This window comes from Podarcis gaigeae (genome assembly GCF_964106915.1).
Source record: "Podarcis gaigeae genome assembly, chromosome: 14".
Classification (NCBI taxonomy): domain Eukaryota; kingdom Metazoa; phylum Chordata; class Lepidosauria; order Squamata; family Lacertidae; genus Podarcis; species Podarcis gaigeae.
Genome location: NC_139690.1, coordinates 31,148,904 through 31,173,917, shown reverse-complemented (window position 1 = coordinate 31,173,917; position 25,014 = coordinate 31,148,904). Strand labels below are relative to the sequence as shown.

At 46.3% G+C, this 25,014-nt stretch overlaps 1 protein-coding gene and 1 long non-coding RNA gene across 3 annotated transcripts in view; both read left to right on the top strand.

The window, feature by feature from the left end:
* Window position 1: 1 nt before the first annotated feature.
* CHTF18 (chromosome transmission fidelity factor 18) overlaps window positions 2-25,014 on the top strand; it is a 31,899-nt gene continuing 6,886 nt past the window's right edge. Inside the window, exons 1-19 of one of the 2 annotated variants that reach the window (XM_083710828.1) lie at window positions 2-110; window positions 272-381; window positions 2,126-2,389; window positions 2,894-3,041; window positions 3,397-3,595; window positions 3,750-3,839; window positions 4,419-4,471; window positions 5,742-5,898; window positions 6,399-6,611; window positions 7,265-7,362; window positions 8,211-8,334; window positions 8,451-8,596; window positions 9,815-9,908; window positions 10,490-10,588; window positions 11,215-11,345; window positions 12,366-12,537; window positions 13,607-13,831; window positions 14,859-15,008; window positions 17,370-17,500. In XM_083710828.1, the coding sequence (XP_083566954.1) occupies window positions 291-381; window positions 2,126-2,389; window positions 2,894-3,041; window positions 3,397-3,595; window positions 3,750-3,839; window positions 4,419-4,471; window positions 5,742-5,898; window positions 6,399-6,611; window positions 7,265-7,362; window positions 8,211-8,334; window positions 8,451-8,596; window positions 9,815-9,908; window positions 10,490-10,588; window positions 11,215-11,345; window positions 12,366-12,537; window positions 13,607-13,831; window positions 14,859-15,008; window positions 17,370-17,500 (2,585 nt within the window). In that variant the 5' untranslated portion in view covers window positions 2-110; window positions 272-290. Of the gene's footprint in view, window positions 111-271; window positions 382-2,122; window positions 2,390-2,893; window positions 3,042-3,396; window positions 3,596-3,749; window positions 3,840-4,418; window positions 4,472-5,741; window positions 5,899-6,398; window positions 6,612-7,264; window positions 7,363-8,210; window positions 8,335-8,450; window positions 8,597-9,814; window positions 9,909-10,489; window positions 10,589-11,214; window positions 11,346-12,365; window positions 12,538-13,606; window positions 13,832-14,858; window positions 15,009-17,369; window positions 17,501-25,014 lie in introns of both variants that reach the window. The other variant, XM_083710827.1, reaches the window with a different exon arrangement.
* LOC310831037 lies at window positions 18,701-23,465 on the top strand. Its single transcript, XR_014557738.1, has 3 exons — window positions 18,701-19,854; window positions 20,224-20,719; window positions 20,948-23,465. It is a non-coding gene; the product is annotated as an uncharacterized lncRNA (long non-coding RNA).

The following is a 25,014-nucleotide window of genomic DNA, read 5'->3' as shown; positions in this document are numbered from 1 at the left end:
GGAGGAGACCCGCCAGCCAATCAGCGCCTTCCGCCGCATGGAACGTTCACCCGGAACTGAAACAGCGCGCGCTGGTTTGCAAAAAGGAAAAGTCAGCTGGGCTGTTGCAGGTACTGTTTGCAGTTGCAAAGCGGGTTTGCTTTTTTTTTCTTTTCTTGCAGGGGGTTGCTTTTTTGTTGCATACCATCAAGCAACAAAGCGAGAGAGTTTGTGGAACTGAGCTTTTTAAATAAATATATTCCTTTTCCTTTTTTTTGTCTGCATCGCAAAGGAGGGAGGAGATCTTACATATGGAAGAAGATGAGCACGAGCTGTATGGCATTGAAGATGAATTTGAGGAGCAGTTTGCGGACGAGTTGGAGGCGCTGGCTGAGCTGCAAGGTGGGGGCTGATGGGCTTCTCTTGGCAGTCATAGAATTCTGGGCTTGAGAACGAGAGGCCAAAATGAGGGAGGGGGGGTCTGTCGCTTTTTTGCAGCAACAGCAGCAAGACCTGTTGCATTTACCGAATATAAGTATAACCAAGAGTAAAAATAATCCAAAATACTCACCAGTAGTATGTATTAAAGAACTCTACCGGTATACTTGGGGGACAGGTCCTGGCCCTGAGGAGGTTCCAGTCTAGAATTCAGCAGAGGGGAGAAAGCACACCTGTCCCCAGTGACCAATTCTATCCTGTACATAGCCACTTAGAAGTAAATCACATTTGGTTCAGTGGGGCTTGCTTCCAGGTAAATATATTTAGGATTTTATCCTCATTACATCAGCTCTGTTCTTGAACCCCATCATTACATCAGCGAAATAGTTTATAGAGCTGCATAAATAAATAAACAGCAAAGCTCCAAGCACTGTTCATAATAAAATTGTGGCTAAAACGCAACTAAAATCCAGGAAACTTAAAAAAACACACCACAAAATCAGTGAAAACATATAAAACAATGTGCAGGTGCAGCCCTACTAAGAGGCAGACTTCTTGTAAAATTGGAACAGATACTTTCTGACATTTCTAAAAATGCAAATTCTGCAAATCAAAGCAGTCAAAGTGGTGCATTCAATCTCAAGTATGGGCAACTCAACCCATAATGGACTTTATATGCAAATAGTAAAACCTTGAACTTGACCCAGTAGCAAATTGTCTGCCAGTGCAGATCTTTGAGCACCACTCTTCTTTGACGATCACACGTAGCAGAGAAAGATTGTCTTCCATGAACGTGGTCTTAACAATGAGTCTGTAAGTGACAGTGGAGGCCAATTCTGGATCCACATGTCCTTCCGCAGTGGGGCATAGGTTTCCGCACGGGAGTTGATTACGGCGAGGATTTGTCAAACATGCCTTCCTCTCGGCACATTTCTCCCTTTCGTCCTGAGTTTGAGTCTTCAAAGTCCATGACACCTTTGGTAAAGGCCGTTCTCCAATTGGAACGCTTGCAGGCCAGTGTTTCCCTGTTGTTGGTGTTTGTACTACATTTTTGGGGATTTACCTTGAGAGAGTCTTTAAACCTCTATTGTTGACCAAAATTACGCTTTCCATTTTTAAGTTCGGAATAGAATACAGTGGACCCTCCATATACGAACTTAATTCATTCCGGGGGTCCGTCTGCAACCTGAAAAGTCTGTATCTGGAGGCGCCGCTTCTGCACACATGTGTGGCGCAATAGAGTGCTTCTGTGCATGCGCGCGAGGCAAAATCCAGAAGTATAGACTTCCGGAGTTTCAGCGTTCGCAACCCGAAGTTTATGTATCCGGAGGGATACTTAAGTAGAGGTGCGACTAGTTGCTTTGGAAGACAGTAATCATGCATCCGAACAACATGACCAGTCCAACAAAGTTGATGTTGAAGAATCATTGCGTTACCAATACTTGAACTACCGTAGTCAAGCTATAACGGTTACAGCTATTGCTACCAGGTTTGGTACAGTTAATAGCAAATTTTATAGCAGCCCTTTTTTAGCAGAGTTCATCTCTAAATTACCTCACAGAGCTGGTATGGAACCCCACTGTAAGCCCTAATGGATCGTTAGATAATCTGACCTATTTCTCTTTTTTAAAAAAGAAAAGTTCTGCAGCCCTACCAGGTATGGCCAAAGTCATGCTCTTTGTGGTTTTTAACTCTTTTCTTTCAGAAGAAGCACATCTGGCACCCTCCCATAAAGTGTCCGAGTTCCGAAGCAGAAAGCGTACGTTTGAAGAGGCCCTCGCTGCCGGGGATTTGGTTAAGGGCTCCAGTCCTGTAGCTAGCCAGCCATGCATGGGAAAGGCTTCTCAAGGCCAGGTCCTCTCTGAGGAGCCCGTCAACCATCTTGGTCTGAAGTCTGGGAAACAAGAATGCCTTGCAGCGGAACCAGAAATCTCTCCAAGTCAGCTTCTCCAGGAGACTGCTGCTCTTCATAGTAGGTTTTGCTGTGTGCTGTGAGTTTTTCATACAAGTAGTGCTAATTTGCTTGATACCAGCTTGGCAGGAGATCGTCTTATTTATATCCTGCTTTTCTTCTGCAGGGCTCAAAGCAGCATAGTGTTTTGTTAGTCCTCCACTGTATCCTCACAAGCCTGTGAGGTAGGCCAAGCTGAGGGACAATTACTGGCCCAAGACCATTCCATGGTTGAGTGGAGTATTTGAGCCTGTGTCTAGTCCAATACTAACCACTATACACACTGTCCCTATAATGTGCGGGGGCGATAGGGTCTTTTCTAGGGCCATCTGTCAGGGACTCTTTAGCTGTGGTTTATGCATTGTAGCAGGTTGGGTTAGATGGCCGTAGGGGTCCCTTCGTACTCTACAATTCTATGAGATCTTCTGGCATGTCAGTTTTCTTCTGGCTGCGGCATGCTATCCCTCTGAAGACCAATAGCCCACATTGTTGTAATAGCTGTTCACCTCATTTTGGGTCTGACAGCTCCAAAGCCAAAGCGCCAACGGAGATTTGAAGTCGTGAAGAAGCTGGATTTTGGGACAGAGGAAGAGCAAGCCATCAAAGAGCCACTTCAGAATGGAGCATCTCTCCCTTTTCCTCCAGGTGCCAGTTCTGAACTGCAGGATGAAAGGTGAGCATTCTGGTGGGAAGGGGGGAGAGCGTTGTTGCCCTCATTGCACAGTTTTCAAAATCTGACAGTTTCAGGGGTCTTCACCCAGAGGGATCTTCAATGGGATCCTCCACATTGGATTCAGAGGCACTGCCTGCTCCTCAGGGTCTTGTAGGACTTTGAGGTCCTCAACTCTGAGGACTTCATGTCTGGTGCCAGGTCAGCATTAGGCATAACGCAACCCTGGAACACAGTAAAGTTTCAAACAAGTCTAGGGCTTGTACTTGTTCCCCAAAATCTGTTCCGACGTCATGTTTTGAAGGACGGTGTTGAGCCCTCTGATGATTCTTCTCCTTGTGTTTCTTGGACCTCAAAGGACTCACTTCAAAGCACTTGGGATCCCAGATGGCACGGGGGTGAGAGACATGTTCCCACTGCATGTTACACCACCAGAAGAAAAATACAGCAGGAAGGTCCTCAAGCGACCGCCCATCCTGGGGGACTATATCAACGTGACCTCCACTGACGGCACCCGAGTCTTCATGGCTGTGAAGGATGATGGGATGGGAACACAGGTACCAGCAGGACCAAGAAGCAGAGCTCTTCTACAGCTCGCTACATCCACCCTCTTCCTTTCACTGCTTCAGCTCAGGGGGAGGTGGGCAGCCTTCTATCCTCCTGACGAGACTGGCACTTAATTTGCATGAAAATCTGTTCTGCTTTCTGCAGCTCTCCAGCTCGGTTGGGTGGAACAGAGAGAGGCCGCTTCAGCTACTGGGCGTCCCATTCTCCTACGTAAAGGAACAAGTTACTGAAGAGGTATTGTCCTTTTGTGATTTCAGATCCTTAGTTTGTTCTGGTTCTGATCCTGATAACTGTTGTTACCCAGTCCAGATGCAACAAAAAACTATGGTTAATTAAACCTTCAGTCGTGGTGCAACAAAAAGGGGAAGGGAAGTGCACGAGACTTGTGTGCATGTCAGTTTAATATGCTGAGATGTGTACCCAAACTGGGACTTTGGACCTCTCCTGGTAAATGCATGCATCAGCCAAACCTCTTTTGAGCAAACCACAGTGGAGTGGAGCATGAGACAACAGTGTGCTCCTGACAGCCCACTCAAAATGGGATGTAGAACAGCAATGAAGAACCTGTGGCTTTCCCTATGTCGTTGGTCTCCAGCTCCCAGGATGATGGGAGTTGTAGTCCCACCGCATCCAGAGGGCCACAGGTTCCACGTTCCTGACGTACAGAATAGCTTCAGATTTTGCTTTTAAATGAAGACGCACCTTAAAAGCGAAGAATGAAATGCCTGTCATGCAACACAAGCACACACACTCTTTGTCCTCCACTACGTGAGTGTTTTTGCTTTTAGTTTTACATTCTCCTTTTCCTTCCAGCGCCGGAGACAGATCCGTGAGTCTTCACAGAAGCTGACTGAGGTTCTGAACAGGTGGGCTTGGTGGTTCTTCCTCCTAAAGGCTTTTCTAGGGTAATAGGAAGCTGAATTATCTCGAGTCAAGCCACTGCTTAAAATGGGTCGGTATTGCCTATGACAAAGGTGGGAAGCATTTTTATTTATTTATTTATTTGCTTCAAGGACCACATTAGCTGGTAGGCAACATTCTGGGGGCTGCTGTCCGGTGATGGATGAGACCAGAGGCAAAGTGGGTGGAGCAGTGATGGTGAGACCTTCGTACAGTAGCCTATATTGGAGCTGCGCAGAAGTCTTTGGAGTTTCTGTACACCCTCTCACATCTTGTGGTCCTCCATCCAGGCCGGCAGGAGCTCAAGGACATATCACAGCCAGGCCAGAGCACTTGAAGAGGGGATGGAGGATAGGACTTGCAAATGAGTGTGGCCCAGGGAGAGTCCAAGGGCCTATTAAAGCCCTGGAGGGTCATATTCCCCCAGCAGTGGTCTTCACACACAACCTGGGACTTTCTACCACTCACCTAGAGCTCTTTCTTTCTCCTGGATTCTCCAGCTATAAATACACAGGCAGAGACATATAAGTTGGCTTGGATTCAGAACAGATAAAAGAAGGTTTTTCCTCATTTAGCACAACTATGGAACTTGCTCGCACAGGTAGCAGTGATGGCCACCAACTTGGATGGCTTTAAAAGAAAATTGGACAAATTCTTGGAGGATAAGGCTTTTGAGAGCTACTGGCCATGATGGCCAGGGGTAGGCAAACAGGCCCGGGAGCCGGATGCAGCCCAATCGCCTTCTCAATCCGGCCTGCGGACGGTCCGGGAATCAGTGTGTTTTTACATGAGTAGAATGTGTGCTTTTATTTAAAATGCATCTCTGGGTTATTTGTGGGGCATAGGAATTCATTCATTCATTTCCCCCACACACACACACACAAATATAGTCCGGCCCACCACATGGTCTGAGGGATGGTGAACCGGCCCACGGCTGAAAAAGGTTGCTGACCCCTGGGTTAGACCTCCACAGTCTAAGGCAGCAATGCTTCTGTGGTTGCTGGAAATCACAAGAGGGGAGAGGGCTCTTGTGCTCAGATCTTGTTTGCAGGTTTCCTATTGGGGCATCTGGGTGGGCACTGTGAGATTAGGACGCTGGACTAGATGCTATATGAGGCATTGGCCCGATGCAGCAGGGTGTTCTAATAGATGAGCAGGAAGCTTTTGAGCTCTGCCAATAGGTAGTCTCCCTACCCAGCAATATAGTACTTTCAAAGTAAGTCTTCCTTCTTGCAGGTGTCTTGGGGATGAGGAGACTCAGATGGAAGCCTCGGCCCCCAGTGAGGAAGAAGGGAAGTCTGGAGCAGCGGAAGAGGACGGGGAGGAGACTCAGGGGTCCCTATGGGTTGATCGGTTCGCTCCCAGGCATTACGTGGAATTGCTCAGTGATGATGTAAGAGTTTCTCATCAACCGTTGCTCTTTAGGGGGCACCATTTCTCCATGCAGCTTGCAGCTGCCTTGCAGAAGCGCAGAAGTTGCAACTGAGTATAAAATTCCCCCCCATTCTGGAATAGTATATGATTGGAAGTTTGCATGTTCTCTCAGAAGCAGGGCCTGGCCCCAATACAGAATGGGGCCAAACCCTAATGAAAGAACGTGTGGGTCTCCATCTGTTTTAAGCCTTCTCAACCCCCGTTTTGGCATTTTACCTGAGAATTGCTACTTATTCATTGCAATTTGCTGGGAGGCTTTGGTGTAAAGGCTGCCCTATGTTAGGCAACTCACAAATGAAAATAATAATAATTAACATAAGCAGTTGGGTCACCACCAAAAAGGCCCTCTTTATCATAAGGGGTACTCAGAGGAGGGCCTCTGAAGCTGACTGGAAATTTCTGTGTGTTTTGCCTCATTTGAGGAAGGTTGTCCTGACCCTCTTTTCTCTCCCCCCTCAGTACACAAACCGCTGCCTTTTGAAGTGGCTCAAGCTTTGGGACACGGTTGTGTTTGGGAAGGAGAAGCCCACCAAGAAGCCCAAGACAAGTGCCGAGGCTCACCAGACATCCAGACACCCCAAAGAGCAGCAGACCAAATGGAAGAGCAAAGCCCAGTTGACAGAAGAGGCCCTGGAGGCTGAGCTGGACCATCACAACCGACCAAAATACAAAGTGAGGGAGGCTGGCTGAGGTGGTGAAGGGCGTTGGAGCCAGGGGGTTGTCCACATGGATACTGTAGGCAGCTGGGCAATTTCTAGGGCACTTGCAAAAGGTCTTGGCATATATTCCCTCAAAAATCCACAAGAGTCTGTTTGCTTGGCCTAATCATTTCCAGTTTATGCTGCCTTGGCCTCTCACAGTAAACGCATAGCAGGCAGATCCGGAAAGGCCCGGAAAAGTCCTCCTACGGAAAGGCAAAGAGCTGCAGTCGTTGATGTTCTTCTAAGTGTGGAGGAAACCCTGAATCTTGTGCCCAGGGGAGGGGAGAGGCTCTTGTGCCCAGGTCCTGCTTGTGGGTTTCCCAGAGGCATCCAGTTGGCCACTGTAAGAACAGGATTCTGGACTAGATGGGCCACTGGCCTGATCCAGCAGGCTGTTCTTCTCTTCTTAACCTCTTAAACTACAAAAATTAGAATAGGAGCTTAGATCCACACCTGGTCATAACAAAGTGAAAGTTGAGGCTGAGCCTACCATGGATAAAATGTTTGGGGAATATGTTCCAATTCCTTTTTTCCTTTTAAGGTGTAAAAAGTGCTTGCAGGGTTTGCTGTAAAGCCCTGGATTTTGATGTTAGTGTGGCTTTTCTCTTTGTGTGTTGCCTGCAGGTTGCCCTCCTATGCGGACCACCCGGCCTGGGGAAGACCACTTTGGCTCACGTCATTGTGAAACATGCTGGGTACAACGCGGTGGAGATGAATGCCAGGTGAGCCAGCCAAGGAACCTTTTGCCTTTCTCTGAGTTCCCTGCCACCTGCAATTCTGGTACATTCAAGCTAAACCACTCTGAGACGACCAATGCACTATGACTAGAGTACTAGATGCAGGCGTCACAGGTTCATGTCCCCTCTAGGCCCTGTGGGTGACCTTTTGGAGGCTCAGTTGTTTCCTTGTCACATCTGTGAAATGGGTGCAAGTCATGACATAAGTTACAGGCTTGGCTTAAGCCACTTTACAGGCTGTATTCCTTTATTTCATATGTGGGGAACCTTTGTTTCAGTACAACCTGAACTACAACTTCCATCATCCCTAGCCATTGGCCATGCTTGCTAGGCCTGATGGGAGTTGTAGTTCAGGTTGTACTGAACCAAAGGTCCCCCACACCTGCTTTATTGCAGAGTAACAAAAGGACAAGATCCTGCCTTGAGGAGTTCAAAATCTAATATTTGACAGCAGGAGCAGCAAAGGAAGGCAAGGCAAAGAAGCAATGTGTGGTTTCAGATGCACATGATCAGATTAGATTTACACAGTAGGGCATAAGAGGTGGTAGGCTGAGCCAAAGGTTTCACCGAAATGTTGGGTTTTCAGCAGGAATTTTAAAGTAGCATGAAAGGTGCCACTACGCAGCTCTCCTGGGAGACAATTCCAGGCCAGCAATTCTGTATCAGGCCCCTCCCCAGAAAAGGGGCCAGCCTTGGATCCAGCAGATGTTGGGATATTCAGCAGAGATAAAAGGAAGAACTTCTTAATGCTGAGCATAGATATATTATGGAATTCAATTATCCACTGTCGGTGCACTTCTGCCAACCTTTCTGAGGCAAGGTTTTTGTTTCAGCGATGACCGTAGCCCTGATGTCTTCAAAACGCGGATTGAAGCAGCCACCCAGATGAAGTCTGTGCTAGGAGCCAACGAGAAGCCCAACTGCCTGATTATTGATGAGATTGACGGGGCTCCTATGGTGAGAGAGAATTTCTTCATGTAAGGTGGAGAGTGTGCGTTGGCCATGAGGTGACCCCATCCCTTCTCCACCAAGAATTTACCTTTCCTTCTGTTCTGCCCTGTTCTCTTCTTCAGGCATCCATCAATGTGCTCTTGGGCATCATCAACCGTAAAGCAGCAGAGGTGGAATCAGGCGGGAGTACCAGCGGGGCAAGTGGCAAGAAGAGGCGAAAAGAAGGGGGGCTCCTTCTGCGGCCAATCATCTGCATCTGCAATGACCAGTAAGATTCTGTCTGGGCAAGTGTGGCATAGTGGTCAGACTAGGACCTGGGGAGACCAGGGTTCAAATCCCCACTGGGTTGTGACGCTCACCGGGTGACCTTGAGCAAGTGACTGCCCTCAGCTCAACCTACCTCACAGGGTTGTTGTGGGGATTAATTCAGATGGGGAAGAACCACGTACACCACACTGAGCTTGGAGAAAACAGTGGGATATAAATGTAACAAAATAAATAAATTCACACGTATGGGAGCATGGCCACACTACCTGTTCGGAGGTTGAAGCAAAGCATTGTGGGAATGACATTGGTCATTTTGACTGGTTACTGTTTATCGGTAGGGGCCTAAAAACCTTCATCTCCCACATTAGGCCTGCCAGATCTTGAGGAGAAATATCTGCTGAATTTTCAAAGCTGAAACTTGAAAAATCCCATTATTAGATTTCAAACCCTGAACATGTGTATCTTTTGTGTCACTCCCACCCACCCTTTGATTTCTGTATTCTTCTGTCTCTGGACTAAAAGCCCGCTCTCCCCTCAGCCCTGACCAACTCTACTCTCAGAACCTTTTTGTCCATCACACTGACAGCCAGAAACTTGTACTGCATACAAATTAGAGATGAGGAAGAATGGCAAACTAAGCTGTTGGACTATGCCAAAATGGCAAAACCGACCTGAAAGCTCAGGCACCAAGAAGACCAAAACTTCAACAAAGAATAGGAATTTTTTAATAATTTACTTGAGAGACCACTGTAAGATGATGAAAACATTAGCAGGATTACAATAACACTTGTAATGTAGACGATATTACAGACAAAATGGAGAGACATAAAATTTGGATGATGAAAAAATATGCAGTTGAAAAGGTTTATAATAGGACCCATGGAGGGGAAAGTGGGAAGTCTGGAGATTCGGAGAAATCTCTAAATATGGATATTGCCATTTTGTATTGTTATAAGTCTACACTTGTAAAATCATATAAAATTTATTTCGAAAAACAAATTGGAGATGAGGGTGCAAATGAAACGGATTCCACTCTGAAAGCAATGTCCTAAATTACTGGCATGCTTTGTGATGAACAGATCTCGTGAGTATCTGTGTTAGGCCCATCTATAGCTTTTGCAACTCAGCCTCTAGCGGCAGGCCCTGTTCTGTGCTTAACTCGGGACTCCTTCCGTTATTTCCCTGCCAATATACATCTCTGCCTCTTCTCTTTTTCTAGGTACGTCCCTTCTCTGCGTCTGCTGAGACAACAAGCCTTCCTTCTCAACTTCCCCTCAACGGCCCCATCCAGGCTGGTCCAGAGGCTGCACGAAGTAAGACCCAAATCCAAAATAATTTATTCTTCCGTTGCCTTGGGACTATACTTCCCTGCAGCATGAACTTTGTACCTGTGTCAGCCTTTAAAGAACTCACCTGGCCTGGTGGCTCTTTCTGCGGCGAGGAACATGGTTGCCAGGCAAGCAATCCAGGGATGCTTGGCAAAAGCTAGCTTCTTCATTATGTTTCTTTATTATCCATTCAGTTTTATTATTTTTAAAAAATATTTTACACAGTTTTGTGTAGACCTCTTAGGTCTTTGTTGATTAAGCAGTATATGTTTGGAAAGTTGATTCGACGTTTAATCTATTTCTACTCTGTTGTTATTTTATCTTTTTGAAAGTCTTAAAATATAAGGGTTAATTTTTCATTGTGCTAATTTGATTGTTTTATCTTTTCTGCAAACTGCTTTGAGGGTTTTTTAAAAAAACAAGTGGTATATAAATTTTATGAAATAAATAAATTTAGTTAAATATAAAATAAATAATAGTTAATAAATAATAGTTTAGTTAAAATATAAAATAATTAAATGTTCACAGGTGCAGCTGCCTCTAATATACATATTTTTGCATTTCAGATCACCGTTAAGCAAGGCATGAAGGCTGACACAGGGGCCCTCTTGGCATTGTGTGAAAAGGCAGAGAATGACATTCGCTCTTGTATTAACACCCTGCAGGTAACTTCACACACCCCACTTTCATCTTATATCAGGGAGAAGAATTTCTATTTTGTTCACATTTTAATGAGGGACCACCTCATTCTCACTTCAAGCATCAATGCACAAACCAAAACTTAGCCCTTCTTTGAAATTCACACTTGCCTGAATTTTGTGATGCAGTTCTCTATTTGATTAAGAACAACAAAGGCACAGAAGTGCATATATTAGGGGAAAACGTGTATAAAAACCCATATTTGGGTGAAAATCACATTAAAATGTGCACTGTTGGGGGGTATTGCTTTCCAAAAAAATATGTGTAGTACTCAAAGCTGCATAGAAGAATGTGTTTATTAGGAGAATTTTCATGAGAGAAATAAAATAAATAAAAACGTAAAAATTATTTGTGACTGGCCCATGAGCATCCGGTGAGTTTTGTGGCCAAATGCGGATTTGAACCCTGGTCTCTCCCATGTCCTCTTCTAACATTAACCACTGCACCCCATTAACACTTTATTGCAAACTGATGTGAAAATGTGGAGAACTGAAATTATGCTTAGTAAAAGGGGAAACTTGGAGAGTCTGAAATTGACAGGCCTGTCAACCCCGTTCCATGTCCTCAAATCTCCCTTTGTTGTCTTTCTAAGTTCCTGCACAGTCAAGGTAAGAAGGAACTGAACGCGAGGACCGTGCAGACCACACAAGTTGGCTCTAAAGACCAGAACAAAGGGCTGTTCTCCATCTGGCAGGAGATCTTCCAGCTTCCAAAAGTGCAGAGGTGAGGAGGGGGAGCTTCTGCGCTTCATTCGGCAGATCCTTTAGAACTTAAGAGGAGCCCATTGGATCAGGCCAATGGCCCATCTAGTCCAGTGTCCTGTCCTCACAATGGCCACCCAGGTAACGGGGGGAACCCTCAAGGAGGACCCAAACTATAAAAAGCACGCTCTCCTCCTGTGTCTTCCAGCAACTGGTATTCAGAAGCATTACTGCTTCCAATTGTGGAGGCAGAGCATAGCCATCCTGGCTAGTAGCCATTGATAGTCTTCTCCATTGACTTGTCTACTCCTCTTTTAAAGGCATCTAGTTGGTGGCCATTGCTGCCTCCTGTGATTTCTACAGTTTAACTATGCGGTGCATGAAGATGGACTTCCTTTTATCCATCCTGAATCTCCAAAAACATTCAGCTTCATTGGCTGCCCACCAATTCTAGTGTTAAAAGGGGGTGGGAATTATCTGGCCACTTTCTCCCTGCCAATTTGTCCCTTCCAAGATGCATTTTGGGGTATATTTCTTAATAGAAGTGCAAAAATGCACCAGGTTTTAAGACTGCAAGGGATTTTGCAAACTGAACTAATGTTTCCCAGACATGACATTTTTATTTGATTTTTTGTTTCTTTTAATTATGTTATTTAGACCATTAAAAGCTGCAGATTCTTTCTTTTTCCCCCTCTGATGATTGTGCATGGAGGATCTGAATTTGGTAGAACAGTGTGAGATAAATTTTAAAATTATTTATTTGGCAATGCTTAAATACTGCTTAGAATTTAAGTGGTTTACGTAAAGTAGCGTGCTATACGGTATTGATTCGTTTTTAAATGGTGATTAAAAATTATGAAAGTATAGCAAGAATTATTTATTTTGAAAACAAACGTACATAATGAAATCACGTCTCCACATTTTGACAATTTCCAAGTTCGCTGTTGCTTGATTCCCCCTTCCTTTCCCTCCCCACCACCATGGGGAAGCTTTAAACTGCATGACCAATCTTAACCCTTCTGCTTCCTGCTTCTGTTCCAAGGCAGAGAATAGGTTTGGACCCTTCAATTCCGGCTCACCTCCTTGCTAACGGGGGCGATGACAACCTGTTCCATGCGACCTCAACTAGAGCTTCCCTTAATCCCAATGCCCAAAGGTTTCACCACATCCTGCATCTAAGCATGTCCTCAGGAGAACATGAAAAGCTTACCCAGGCATGTAGTTTGTGTTTCATTTTTCGCTTTGGTGTGAGAAAGCAAAATTCAGACCACTAGTTCAGATCCTTATCTCCCCATGTCCTTCCCACCCCCAAATATATATTACCAAGAGCTTGGGGCAAGTTATAATATTTAAGAAACAGAAATATATATATATAAATAAAATACATTGTCCAGTAGCACCTTAGAGACCAACTAATTTTGTTCTTGGTATGAGCTTTTGTCTGCATGCACACTTCTTCAGATACAGAGGCACGCAAAATTATAATGACTTGAAGATGTTCAGAGTGAAATCTAAAACTTAGAAAAACACTACATGTGGATTTCAGCATTCCACCATCTTTCAAAAGCTTATTCAGTTAAAAGCTGTGATTCTGAAAGTTGGTCAGGCTCTGAATTTGGTGAATCTCATACAGGTGAAAAGCCCAGAGCTGTCGGGTAGCCTCTGTGAATGCCTTTCAGTGTTGCATTTGGGGGTTGCAGTTCGACAAAAGATACTGGCTGACACCTTGGCCACATTCACACCATACATTCAAAGCGGTATGAAACTGCTTTATACAGACATGGGGTCCCCCCCACCCCCAAGTATTGTTATGAGTTTGTGGGGTGCCTGGACTCCCTGCTTCTAATTCATGGACAATCCTTCTAATTCCTGGGTGACAGGCACTGCATTTAGCATTTTTAAGTAAAGCCAGATTGGCTTCCCAGGTTCAAGTGATCATCTGGATCTGTTGTGCCTCATTTCCAAAGGAAACATGAACCCTGGAACTTTGCACCACTCAGAAATTGGGATAGCATGCAACAATGTCTTGGAAGCTGTATTGTGTTGAAGGCTCTGAGAGGAATTGAACTACAATTCCAAGAGTGGTTTAACTGTTAGTCCTTCTCGTTAGTCCAACTCAGGGAATTGTAGCTCCATGAGGGGGAATAGGGCATCTCCTAACACCTATCGGGACGCTTAACAAGCTACATGTCCCAGAATTCTTTGGGGGTGAGCCATGACTGTTTCACAAGCGCATTATGGTTCATGGTTGTGACTGTGGCTTGTCTCTGCTTTCCTTGGCAGGGCTTGTACGACAACTTTCTGAACATGAAGATAAAGGACTCCGCCTTTGACTCTCTCTGCCTGGCCTTGGAGTGGCTGGGCTTCTCCGACCTGGTGAACAAGGCAGTCCTGCAAAGGCAGAACTTCCAGCTCATGCGCTACTTGCCCTTCCTCCCCGTCGCTTTCCACTTGCTCTTTGCCGCTTCCAGCGTTCCCCGCTTGGCCTACCCCAACAGCCAGCACGAGGCATGTATTGAGAGAGGAGTGGTCGTGGGCAGAGCCAGGTGTCACAAGCCAAGCGGCGGTGTCTTGGAGGGGGTGGGCAGATCCCATGGGGAGGGCGAGAGATCAGGGAGCTGGAACTCCCAGGGGGGGCCAGTTGGAATGAAAAGGAAGAGGCAGGATGTGTGGAGCTTGTTGGAGTTTACACTTAGCCATGCAGTTCACCTGCAGTCCCTTTAACTCTAGCCTGGCCTATACATTGCTCGGATACATGCATTGAAGAGCTTGGCAGAAGCCAAAACCTGAGTTTGAGTTCATCCAGCAATGTTAGACTGCTCTGCACTACCGTGGTACCTCGGGTTACAGACGCTTCAGGTTACACGATTTCGGGTTGCGCACCCCGCCAAACCTGGAAGTACCGGAACAGGTTACTTCCAGGTTTCGGCGCAGAAGCGCTAAATCGCACTTTGCGCATGCTCAGAAGCACCGAATCGCACCCGCACGTTCGCAGACGCGGCACTGTGGGTTGCGAATGCTGCAGGTTGCGAACGTGCCTCCCACACGTTTGCAATCCAAGGTTCCACTATAGTTGTATTTCTTTATGCTCTGAGGCAGCAAGGTGCTACAGTATTGAGAATCGTCCAAGAATCATTGCTTACGTAACCTGTTGCAGACTTTGATGAACTATTAATAGCTGAGGAAGCCCTTCGGGGCAAAACAAGGAAATAATCCAGAAACCTTGTTCTACCCTACCCAGCTGCCTGAGCCAGCCTGACCGTGTCTGCTACCTGCGCTAGCCAGACGCATCAGCTGTATTGTCCGTGACATTCCGGGGACTTTTCCTTAACCACGTTCGAGGACTGTAACATATAAACTAAAACAAGAATGTACAGTACATCCTCTACTTACGATCATAATTCGTTTCAGAGGCCCATCCGCTGGGCAAAACCGGACACTAGTTGCTCTGTCTGTCAACATTCCACGTCAGGATGATAAAACATAACTTGGAGACTGACTGCTCACTTGTGCCGCTTGTTTTATTTTTCTCAAGTCCCTGGTGAAGCTGACTCAGATGCAGAACCTCATTGCTTCCATGATGTCTGGGATCACGCCAACCTCCCGCAGCCGTGCCGGACCGCAATCTCTTGTCCTTGAGGCCCTTTGCCTCCTCTTGGAGATTATCTCACCGAAACTGAGACCGGTAAGGAAGCCCTTCTGTTAGGAGAATTTTATTTTCATCATCATATATATGTGCTTTATTGCCCACCCCTTACCCTAAGGTCCCAGGACTGATCACAGCCATTTAAAATACAATATTGACCACAGTTTAATACAAATTACATTCACAAAAGTAGTCTGGGTCATAAAACTATACATCACATGTGTCAAAGGCCAGGGTAAACAGGCACATCTTCACCATACCACCAAAAACTGTATAATGAAGTTCCCAGACGTGCACCTGTGAGGAGGAAGTTCCACAACTTGGTGACTGCCACAGAGAACACCCTCTCACTGGCCATCTCTACCCCGAGTTGCTGAGGGCGGTGGAACTGCCAGGTTCCTATCCCCGAGTGCCCCTTAGGCCTCAAACATTGCCTTTGGGTATGAAAACTGGGAATTTTGGACCAAAACTCCCATCAGCTCTAGTCAGCACAGCCATTTTGACTATGGCCATACTCGCTGGGGCTGATGGGAGTTGTAGTTCAAAACATCTGGAGGCCACTGGGTTGGTGAAGGCTGTTTTTCCTGGGTATGGCAGTCAATGTTAGTTTGGTGAGTCCCCCCATTCCACAGGCTTCATTCGTCACCCTTTGAAACCCCTGTGTCCCTTGCCAGCTGCTTTTGTTTGCCACGTGAGGATTGTCTGCCCATTCCTGAAACAGTGAGCAAAGGACACCCTCCCTGCCCAAGTGGACTGCCAAGGCCGTCCCGTCCCGGTCCTCTGGCCTGAGCTTTACCTCAGGGGACCTTCTTGCGTTGCAAGGCTAAAGGGGACAGTTATGCAAGTGCTGGCAGAAGCAAAGACCTGAAGGGAAACAATTAATTCCATGTACCCAAAATAAATAAATAAAATGACAGCAGGTGTCCTGCCCTGTCCTTCTCTCCCCCGCCATCCTGTTTGTGTCACAAAAATCTTTTTTTGTGTGTCTGCTTGGTGTCCATTGCCCTTCAAATCATGGTACATGAACAGGCTGTTGGGAATCTTTGAAGGTCAAAAAAGAAGTAGGAGGCATGGCTTGCTTGAGTCCTTTGGGCCTCGTTGCTTACACTGCGCATACCGTATTTTTTGTTCTATAAGACTCACTTTTTCCCTCCTAAAAGGTAAGGGGAAATGTGTGCGCGTCTTATGGAGCGAATGCAGGCTGCACAGCTATCCCAGAAGCCAAAACAGCAAGAGGGATCGCTGCTTTCACTGCACAGCGATCTCTCTTGTTGTTCTGGCTTCTGAGATTCAGAATATTTTTTTTATTGTTTTCCTCCTCCAAAAACTAGGTGCGTCTTATGGTCTGGTGCATCTTATAGAGCGAAAAATACAGTAATTCTTGAAGTACTCTGATGCTGGTAGCAGAGTGGCCGTTCTCCTGGCACATCTGCATCTGATGGGTGGAACTATGGAACTCACTCCCACAGGAGGCAGGGATGGCCTCCAACTTGGATGGCTTTAAAAGAGGGTTAGAGGAATTCATGGAGGAGTAATCTGACACAATGGCTGTGCCCTGACTCCATAGTTGGAGGCAGCAGTGCTTCTGAATACCAGTTGCTGGAGACCACAGGAGGGGAGAGGGCTCAAATCCTGCTTACTGGTTTCTCATTGGGGCATCTGTTTGGCCACTGTGAGAACAGGACTTGATGGGCCATTGGCCTGATCCAGTAGTCTCTTCTTACATTCATATGTGATAAAATTCAACAGCGGAACAGAGATTTTAGATCAGGTGTAGGGAGGAACATGCTCGCCATGCTGGCTCTGATGGGAGTTGTAGTTCAGCAACATCTGGCAGGCCAGAGGTTCCCCACACGTGGTGCAGATTTGCCAGTTAAAGTTGCTCCGGAGTAAGTGGGTTTCCCAGTGGGTGCCTACATCTATCTAGAGGATTTTTACACCACTCTCCAGCCAAAGGGTTCCCAGAGCTTCTTACATACAACCCACTAAAACAAGACAGTCCGTGCCTGTAAGCTTGCAATCTAAAGGACACGACACGAAAGGAAAGACGGGTATGGAGGGAAGAGGGGGGAAAAGCAAATGGGCAGGCAGCCATTTCCCCCACCCCACCCTGTCCTTGGCAGCAAGATACAACAAAGCTGTCCCCAGGCTATAGTTTTGCACACTGTGTGGGTCCTCTCTTAACTCTCTGCCCATATCCAGTGAAGGAAAGGCCACCCAAAAGTGCGTCTTACTCCTTATTTAACCTGCCGGACCCTGTGTTCTGCAGGAGCGGGGCATCCTCTAGCAAATCACCGTATGCAGTTAGCCCAAGTCAGCCATAAGATGTTGCCTTGAGGTCTAGTAGCATGAAGTAGCAAGAGAGATTCCTACTCACTGTCTTCCATTTGCAATTTCCAGGTGAACACCCAGCTGTACAGTCAGAAAGAGAAGCAGCAGCTGGGGGAGCTAATCAACACCATGTTGGCATATAATCTTACTTACCACCAGGAGCGGACACCCGAAGGGCAGTATGTCTTCACGCTTGACCCGTGAGTACTGTATAAGACAGGCATGGCCAAACTTGGCCCTCCAGCTTTTGGGGGGGGGGGGACTACAACTCCCATCATCTCTAGCTAACAGGACCAGTGGTCAGGGATGATGGGAATTGTAGTCCCAGAACAACTGGAGGGCCAGGTTTGGCCATGCCTGGTATAAGAGCATCAGGAGAGCCTGCCTGATGGGGCCTGTCTGGTCCAACGCACTGTTTACCTGTTCCGATGGGGAGCCCCCTAGTGGGACATGAGTGCAGCAGCACTCTCCCTGCCTGTGATTCCCAGCCTACTGCCTCCATCAGAACACAGTCATCATAGCTTTTGATAGCCTTATCCTCCATGGATTTTTTCTCAGTTTATAAAGCCATCACTACCTGTTGCAGGACCGCTCTCCACTGCAAAGCAGGGCAAACCCTTTAAAGATCCTGAGGTCCAGTTTCCTGCCACTTGTGAGTGGCAGTTCTTGGTATGAACCTGGGTTCCTCAGTACCACAGTGCCCGCCAACACCTTTCCTTGGCATCTACCAAGGTTTTGTGCCCTTCTTTATTTCCAGGCAGGTGTTTTTGTGGGGGTTCCATTTCCCCTCTCCCCCACTTTACTCATTTTGGTATGTGTGTGGTGAAAGGGTTGCTTCTTGCTTGTATTTTCTGAGCACTCTCCGTTTTTTTCTCTGTGAAATGGGCCCACAGCAGTTTCTTCTATTTCCAAATGGGCCCCTGGAGCCAGAAAGGTTGGGGACCCCTGGTGTAAACTCTGCAAACCATCCCCCTTTAGAAAAGCATTGTGTTTGACACAGAAACGAAATCTCGGTCTCCTTGCACCCTTTGATCTTGTTGCATTTCACACATGGTCACTCGGCTGTTCTCCTCACACCCACCACATGAGGAGCACCTAGATCCATGAGCTCCTACTTGACATTCACAATTCAGAGCATGGCCCACTCATCCTTCCTTGTGACTCCATTCTGGGGGCAGCATTTCACTTGGAAGCAGAGTGGTCCTCTATTTTGCAGCCCAGATCTTGCTGCTTCGGACATACTTGAGTGGAAGTCATGGGAAACTGAGCAGTCCTCCATAAGTTATTCTAACCTTGTTATTAAGGGGGGGGGTATGCTAATTCCCAACCCCTAACCAGACCAGGACCCTGGGAGACCAGGGTTCAAATCCCCACTCACCCTGGCCAGTCACTCACACAGTCATTGTGGGGATGAAAAGGCTAGCAGGAGAAGTATGGAGGCCACCTTGAGCTCCTTGGATGAAAGTTGAGGTATAAATGTGACAAATAAATAATTAAAAATAAATTGGCAGGTCTTAGTCAGCAACACTCCCTCTGGCTGCTGAGGTTTCGGCAGGCATGGTCCACCATTTCATTTTATGAAAAAGCTGAGGATCCAAGAATCTGAATTCTGGATTCAGAATTGTATCCAGTGCCTGGGGAGTCATATTTTTATCCACAATGCTTCCACATTCTGTATATTACGTTAGGATTTTCACTTGGGCACGAGGGACCCTCTGACTCTGGGCAGAAATCTCATTACCGATTCTAAGAGATTAGCAGGTTTTGTACAGAATTGCTGAGAAGCAGCATTTAATCGCCTTCTGCTTTTTTGACCTTGGATGCCTCTGAAATTAGCACCCCAAACCCTTGTTGTGGGTTTCTGACTACAGTCTCTTTCTTCCTCCTTTCTTTATTGTGTTTGTTAATAATAATAAAAACCAGTTAAAAGTGATTTATCAGGTGATCTTTTCAGAAAAGACCTAATATGGCACCAGCCCAGAGGTGGCATCGGCCACCATCACGTGTGACATTAGATAATCCAGGGTAGAAGAGAAACTCAAGGATTCGGCTTAAGCGCACGCTCTCTCTCTCTGTGCCTAAATTATCTGGAAGCAAGCGTGTTGTTTCCAGCCCTCCCTGAGCAGATGGTGAAAATATCCTCTTCAATTTCTGGGTATGTCGATTTTAAACACATCACTTCTCCCTTCCTGTGATCCAGCCCCCGCCACTTCCTCTCCACTCACTTAATCAGGTTTGATCCTCTTTGACTCCCCCCCCCCCCAATCTGTCTTCTCTCTTCCTATGAGTGAACTCACGCATGGATGTGTTGAGTTTTGTGGAATTCATGGGTAGTTTAGGGAAGCGTTCTGGAGTTGTGCTACAATTCTACATCTCAGTTCTTGTAGCAAAACCATAACGTGGGAGATGGCCCATATCAGGCTTATATATTGACTTAGTCACCTACGCTAAGGAAAAAATCACCTTTAGGCGACTCTTGAAGCAGTTAGCTTGACCAGAGTTAGTTAACTTTTTTGTTAGTCTCCAAATGCTTAATAGAAATGTGTTGAGCTAGGTAGGTAAAGGTAAAGGGACCCCTAACCATTAGGTCCAGTCGTGGCCAACTCTGGGGTTGCGGCACTCATCTCGCTTTATCAGCCGAAGGAGCCGGCGTACAGCTTCCGGGTCATGTGGCCAGCATGACTAAGCCACTTCTGGCGAACCAGAGCAGCGCACGGAAAAGCCGTTTACCTTCCCACTGGAGTGGTACCTATTTATCTACTTGCACTTTGATGTGCTTTCAACTGGTTAGGTTGGCAGGAGCAGGGACCGAGCAACGGGAGCTCACCCTGTCATGGGGATTTGAACTGCCGACCTTCTGATCGGCAAGTCCTAGGCTCTGTGGTTTAACCCACAGTGCCACCCATGTCCACAGTTGAGCTAGGTAAGTTGGTAAAAATGCTCCTGGACTAGTAATTTTACCAAGGTTGGCCTAGATGTTAAAGTGATGAGGGTAAGAAAATCTTAGTGGGTTGTGTTGTTAATTACTTCCCACCCTCCATGATGGTTCAGCCTTCCCATACTAAACAGTGTGAGGAGGATCTGAGCATCTCTCTTTGCCTGGAGAAGGTCCCAGGCTCAATGCCCCAAATGGCATCTTCAGACAGGACTGGGAAAAAGGCTCCCTGCCTGCCACCACAAAGAGCTCCTGCCAGTCAGTGCAGACAATACTGAGGTAGGTAGATCAGTGGTCCAACTTGGTATAAGCCTGCTTCCTGTGTGTCTTAAGGGTGATGTAGGGAACCTTTGGCCCTCCAGATGTTGCTAAACTACAACTCCCAGCATACCTGGACATTGGCCACGTTTGCTAGGGCTAATGGGAGTCATAGTTCAGCAGCATCTGAAAGGCCACTGGTTCTCTGCAGCCCTGTAGTACAGTAGTACCTCGGGTTACATACGCTTCAGGTTACAGACTCCGCTAACCTAGAAGTAGTGCTTCAGGTCAAGAACTTTGCTTCAGGATGAGAACAGAAATCGTGCTCCGGCGGTGCGGTGGCAGCAGGAAGCCCCATTAGCTAAAGTGGTGCTTCAGGTTAAGAACAGTTTCAGGTTAAGTACGGACCTCCGGAACTAATTAAGTACTTAACCTGAGGTACCACTGTAAATAGCCAGGGTAGGAGGGTCAATTGCCTTCTGATATCCAAAGACCTAATCACCTAGAGGCAACTCCTAACTCACCCCAGGCAGCCAGGTTAGAGTGGGGTTTTTTCGCAATCATCATGTCAAGACTCAAGCTGGATTTCCCATTGAGCCAAGTTTTGTTTTCTTTCTTCTAAGCCACCTGTCCTAACACAAGACTGCATTGGGTGCTCCTTTCACTCAAATCGTTAATGAAAAATTTTGCCCTTGATTCGCCCGTCACTATAAGTAAGAAACAATATCCCTCCATTCTGCAAAATCAGGTTCAAGGTTAATACAGCAGGAAATGTTTTTTTCACTCCAAATCCCTTAACATTCATTCAAAGGGCTTAGTGGTTTGCCCTCATGTCTGCGTGTTCAGGGGATGGGAGAAATTTCTGTTTTCTTCTTTCCTGTATCATATCAGCTCTCTTAGTTTGGGTTTCTGCACCCTGATCTCTATCAGATATAACTCAGCTGCCCTCTTTCCAGGAATATATTAAGTTTTCAGAGCTCCCCACCCTTTCAAGGCATGGATATATTTCTGCCTGCATCCCACCCTCGCCGTCAGCCCCCCTGCTGAGGGGATCAACAGGACAGACTTCTGATTTGCTGCCTTCTCCTGCCTTCTATACATATTCTCATCATTGGAATCTCTCCCTGCCACCGGGCTCAAAACCAGCCTAGCCAAGATTGTTTGGCCTTAATCGGATTAGAGGAAGAGAAAACAGCTGCCTTTTGGCTTTTGACGGAGAGGCGCGAAGAAGCTGAAGATGCCTCCGGTTCTCCCCTCCTCGTCGGGCCACTAGGATGCCAGCCCGCCTTCCGCTTCTATGTTTCAAGCCCGCTGCCAGGAGACTCTGTTCGTGACTGACTGGGGGGTACCGCTGGTGATCGCCCTACTCCTCCTCGGCCTGATTTATCTGTTCATTTACCTGCCAGCCAGCCTCCAGCAGTCGTCGTCGGTGGAAGAGGCAGTGAGGAATTTGAGCGACAAGTACACTTACAACGGGGTGGGCTTTGTCAAGCAGTGAGGTCCAGAAGGCGCCAAAGTCCACCGGCGGCCGACCCATCGCTCCATTTGAGGCCAAAGTGCGGCATGCACAGATCTGAGCTCAGCAGATGAAACTTCCCCTCCGGTTTCGGATAGAAAGAATCATATACAAGAGAGCCGTTCTTCCTTAGAGCAGCTGCATTTTTGGGTGTCTACACCAGAGGAGACCGGCGAGTTTCTTCTTCCGATTGGCTGACCCAGGAGCCAAGTCTCTGAGCCTCGCTGCTCTGTCGTCTTACTTTGCAGGGTATCGTGGAGGAAAAGCTGAGTCTCTCCAGCGGAAAGCAGGGAGGAGGTGCTATGTTTGGGCACTTCGTGGAAGGAAGAACTCGCTGAGACATTTCGTTGTGGGAAGAGTTGAGGGGATTGGTTCAACCTGGGTGGCTGGCATCACCAAGAAAGGCTGAAGACCTGTGTGTGGAAAACGCTGGCTCTTCAGAGGCAGGCAACAGCACTTGAAAAGACACTGGTTCTTGACTTTTACTCTTCATAGAGCCCCCACCTCACTGCTGGCCACCATCTTTGTAACAAAGCTTCCTGACTAAAAATGGCAAAATAGGTTGTGTATCATTTGGCCGCAAGAGGGTTTGTCTAATTAATGCATAGCTGTGGTTTAGATTTGCTGGATTTTTTTGCGCAAACTCGTCAGCTGTGCTGTGGTTATGGCAGGGTTTCCTAAAAGAGCTTTAAAGGTACCCTTGCTTTTTCCTGGGTTAAACTTTCAGGGCACATACCATGCTTCTTAGAGCTGAAAGGATGATTCTTTTTCGGGAAAGCAAAAGGAAATCAGCTGCCTTCAGAGGATCCCACCCTCTGTGTTTCTGCATGAGTCACCAATCAGGGAAGATCCTTCGTTTGGAAGGAGGCAAGCCCAAAGCGCTGACTCATGCAGAGGGGCACCAGGCAGACTCCTCGAAGGGTGGGTAATTCCGCCACGATGGAGCTGATGGAATGATAAGATTGCAAAATGTGGGACAGAATTCCCCACCCTCAGTGGAAATTGATCGATCAATTTGAAGGAGCCGAGACAGAGCAGCAACTCATTCAGAGACACTGCAGGCAGCCTCTAGTGCAAAGGGGTCCTTCAGATTCATAGGGGGCCCCTAACTATTTTAATTAACTTATTTTTTGTGACACCATTTTTTGTGAATTACTTGATTAAAGTGCTAGTTCTTTTGCTCCCTTCCAACACTCCTCTGTGTTTCCTAGTATGCTAAGCCTTCTGTTTCTCTTTGAAACTGGAGCTCTGTCTGTCTGCAGCAGGTGTCGAAATGAGGCAGTTGACGATTCAGTGTTTCTTTCTCAAAGAGATAATTAGATTTAATTAATATCTGGCACATCCAGCATAGTAGATGGGTTGCTTCTTGTTACCATTTCTTTTTCTTTAACATGGATTAGTCTCAAGATCTAAGAATCTCGCTTTGCTTGCTTTATTTTATATTACCGTATTTACTCGGGTCCAGCACTGTTAAAAAGTGATCTGCTGCTTTCAGGGTTGACTCTGTGGTGTAGATTCTTCCAGCGTCTTAAGGCTGATGCAGAATATCAAAGGTTTGCTAAGTGCTTTGTACATTCCAGAAAATATATCAAGCGTATTTGCCACCAAAATTCACATACAAGTAATTTTGAGGCGCATTTCACCTCCACTTCAAATTTGAGGTTAAAATTCCACACTTTAGAAATCTCAAATTTCTCACTAGGCATTTTGTTTTTTGCATCCAAGGCTCAAATGTTGAAATTGTGTATGTTGTCAGGATTGTCTCTATCCACTTGCTTGGCACATTCAGTAGTGACAGCCCTTGCATTTCAGGAGCTCTGCCTTCGCTCTTCCTGTTTGCTGTATTAAAAATGATTTCCTTCCAAGTCTCTGCTTGAAAACTCTAGAAGACCAATAAACCTTGCAATGTTCAGCCTAGGCTGCCTTGTCAGTGTCTGTCTCAATTAATTCCTTTAGCTGTGCATTGATTAGCGGTATCCTTTTCCTTTCCTTTCTTACTCTAACATCTGATGTCTTCATCTTCTGGAGAGAAATATATAACAGTTCTTTATACAGTGCACATTTTGATTTCTTTCAAACTTGCAATTCCAATAACCAAAACCAAGTTAAGAAGTGGGGAGCAGATGTCATGGGCATTATTTTTTCCTTTTGAGCCATGGAGCGCTCACAAACATTCTGACTTCTGGTGGGTGAAAGTGCCTGCAACAGGATGATCTCAAGTAGTAATAGGTTCTGGTGAAGTGAAAGATCAGTTTGACTAGGGTACTCGCAGACATGGTCTGAAATTAAGAGGGTGCCAGGCTCATTTTGCACCTAAAGATTCTCCATTTGCAAGCACCTCAAAAAGTCTGGGTGCCATTTTTTTGCACCTGGCTGACACTCAAGGATTACTGAAATGTATGTGCTTGAAATATATGTTAAGGATAGACAATAAGGAGTTTAACAATAAAGAGTAGAGTGTTTTTAAAACTGAAGTATGGTACCAATACTTTTATTTTAAAATGAAACATGTATTAACAATCTTCTGCTAAAAATGTGATCTTAACAATGTGTCACTCATGTGAATTGCGTGTTAGTTCATGCTTATCAGAATAACACACACACCTAAGTGGCGACTAGACATTCTGTTTTGGCACCCACAACCCAGGTCCCAGGAGCCATTTGGCTCCTAGCTTTTCTATCCCAGTTTCTAACACTGCTCACAGAGGCCCTAAAACTGGGAAGGAGCTGTTTCAGGTTGGTGTTAGGAAGGCAGTACACAAGAAAGAGAACTTTGAATGCTAGGAAACTGGGACAAGTGAATTTCACACCGTAATTTGAACAAACCTGCCAAAATGCTAGCTGCAAGTATATACCTTCTGTGGGTTTTTAAAAACTAACTTTATTTTAATCGTTGTTGTCTACTCTTTTGAGAATAATGGGGGCAAGAGTGAGCAGGGGTACAACTTAATGCTCAAGGCGGCATTCATTGTTCTCCCCCCCCCCCCCGCCGCCCCCATTTTATC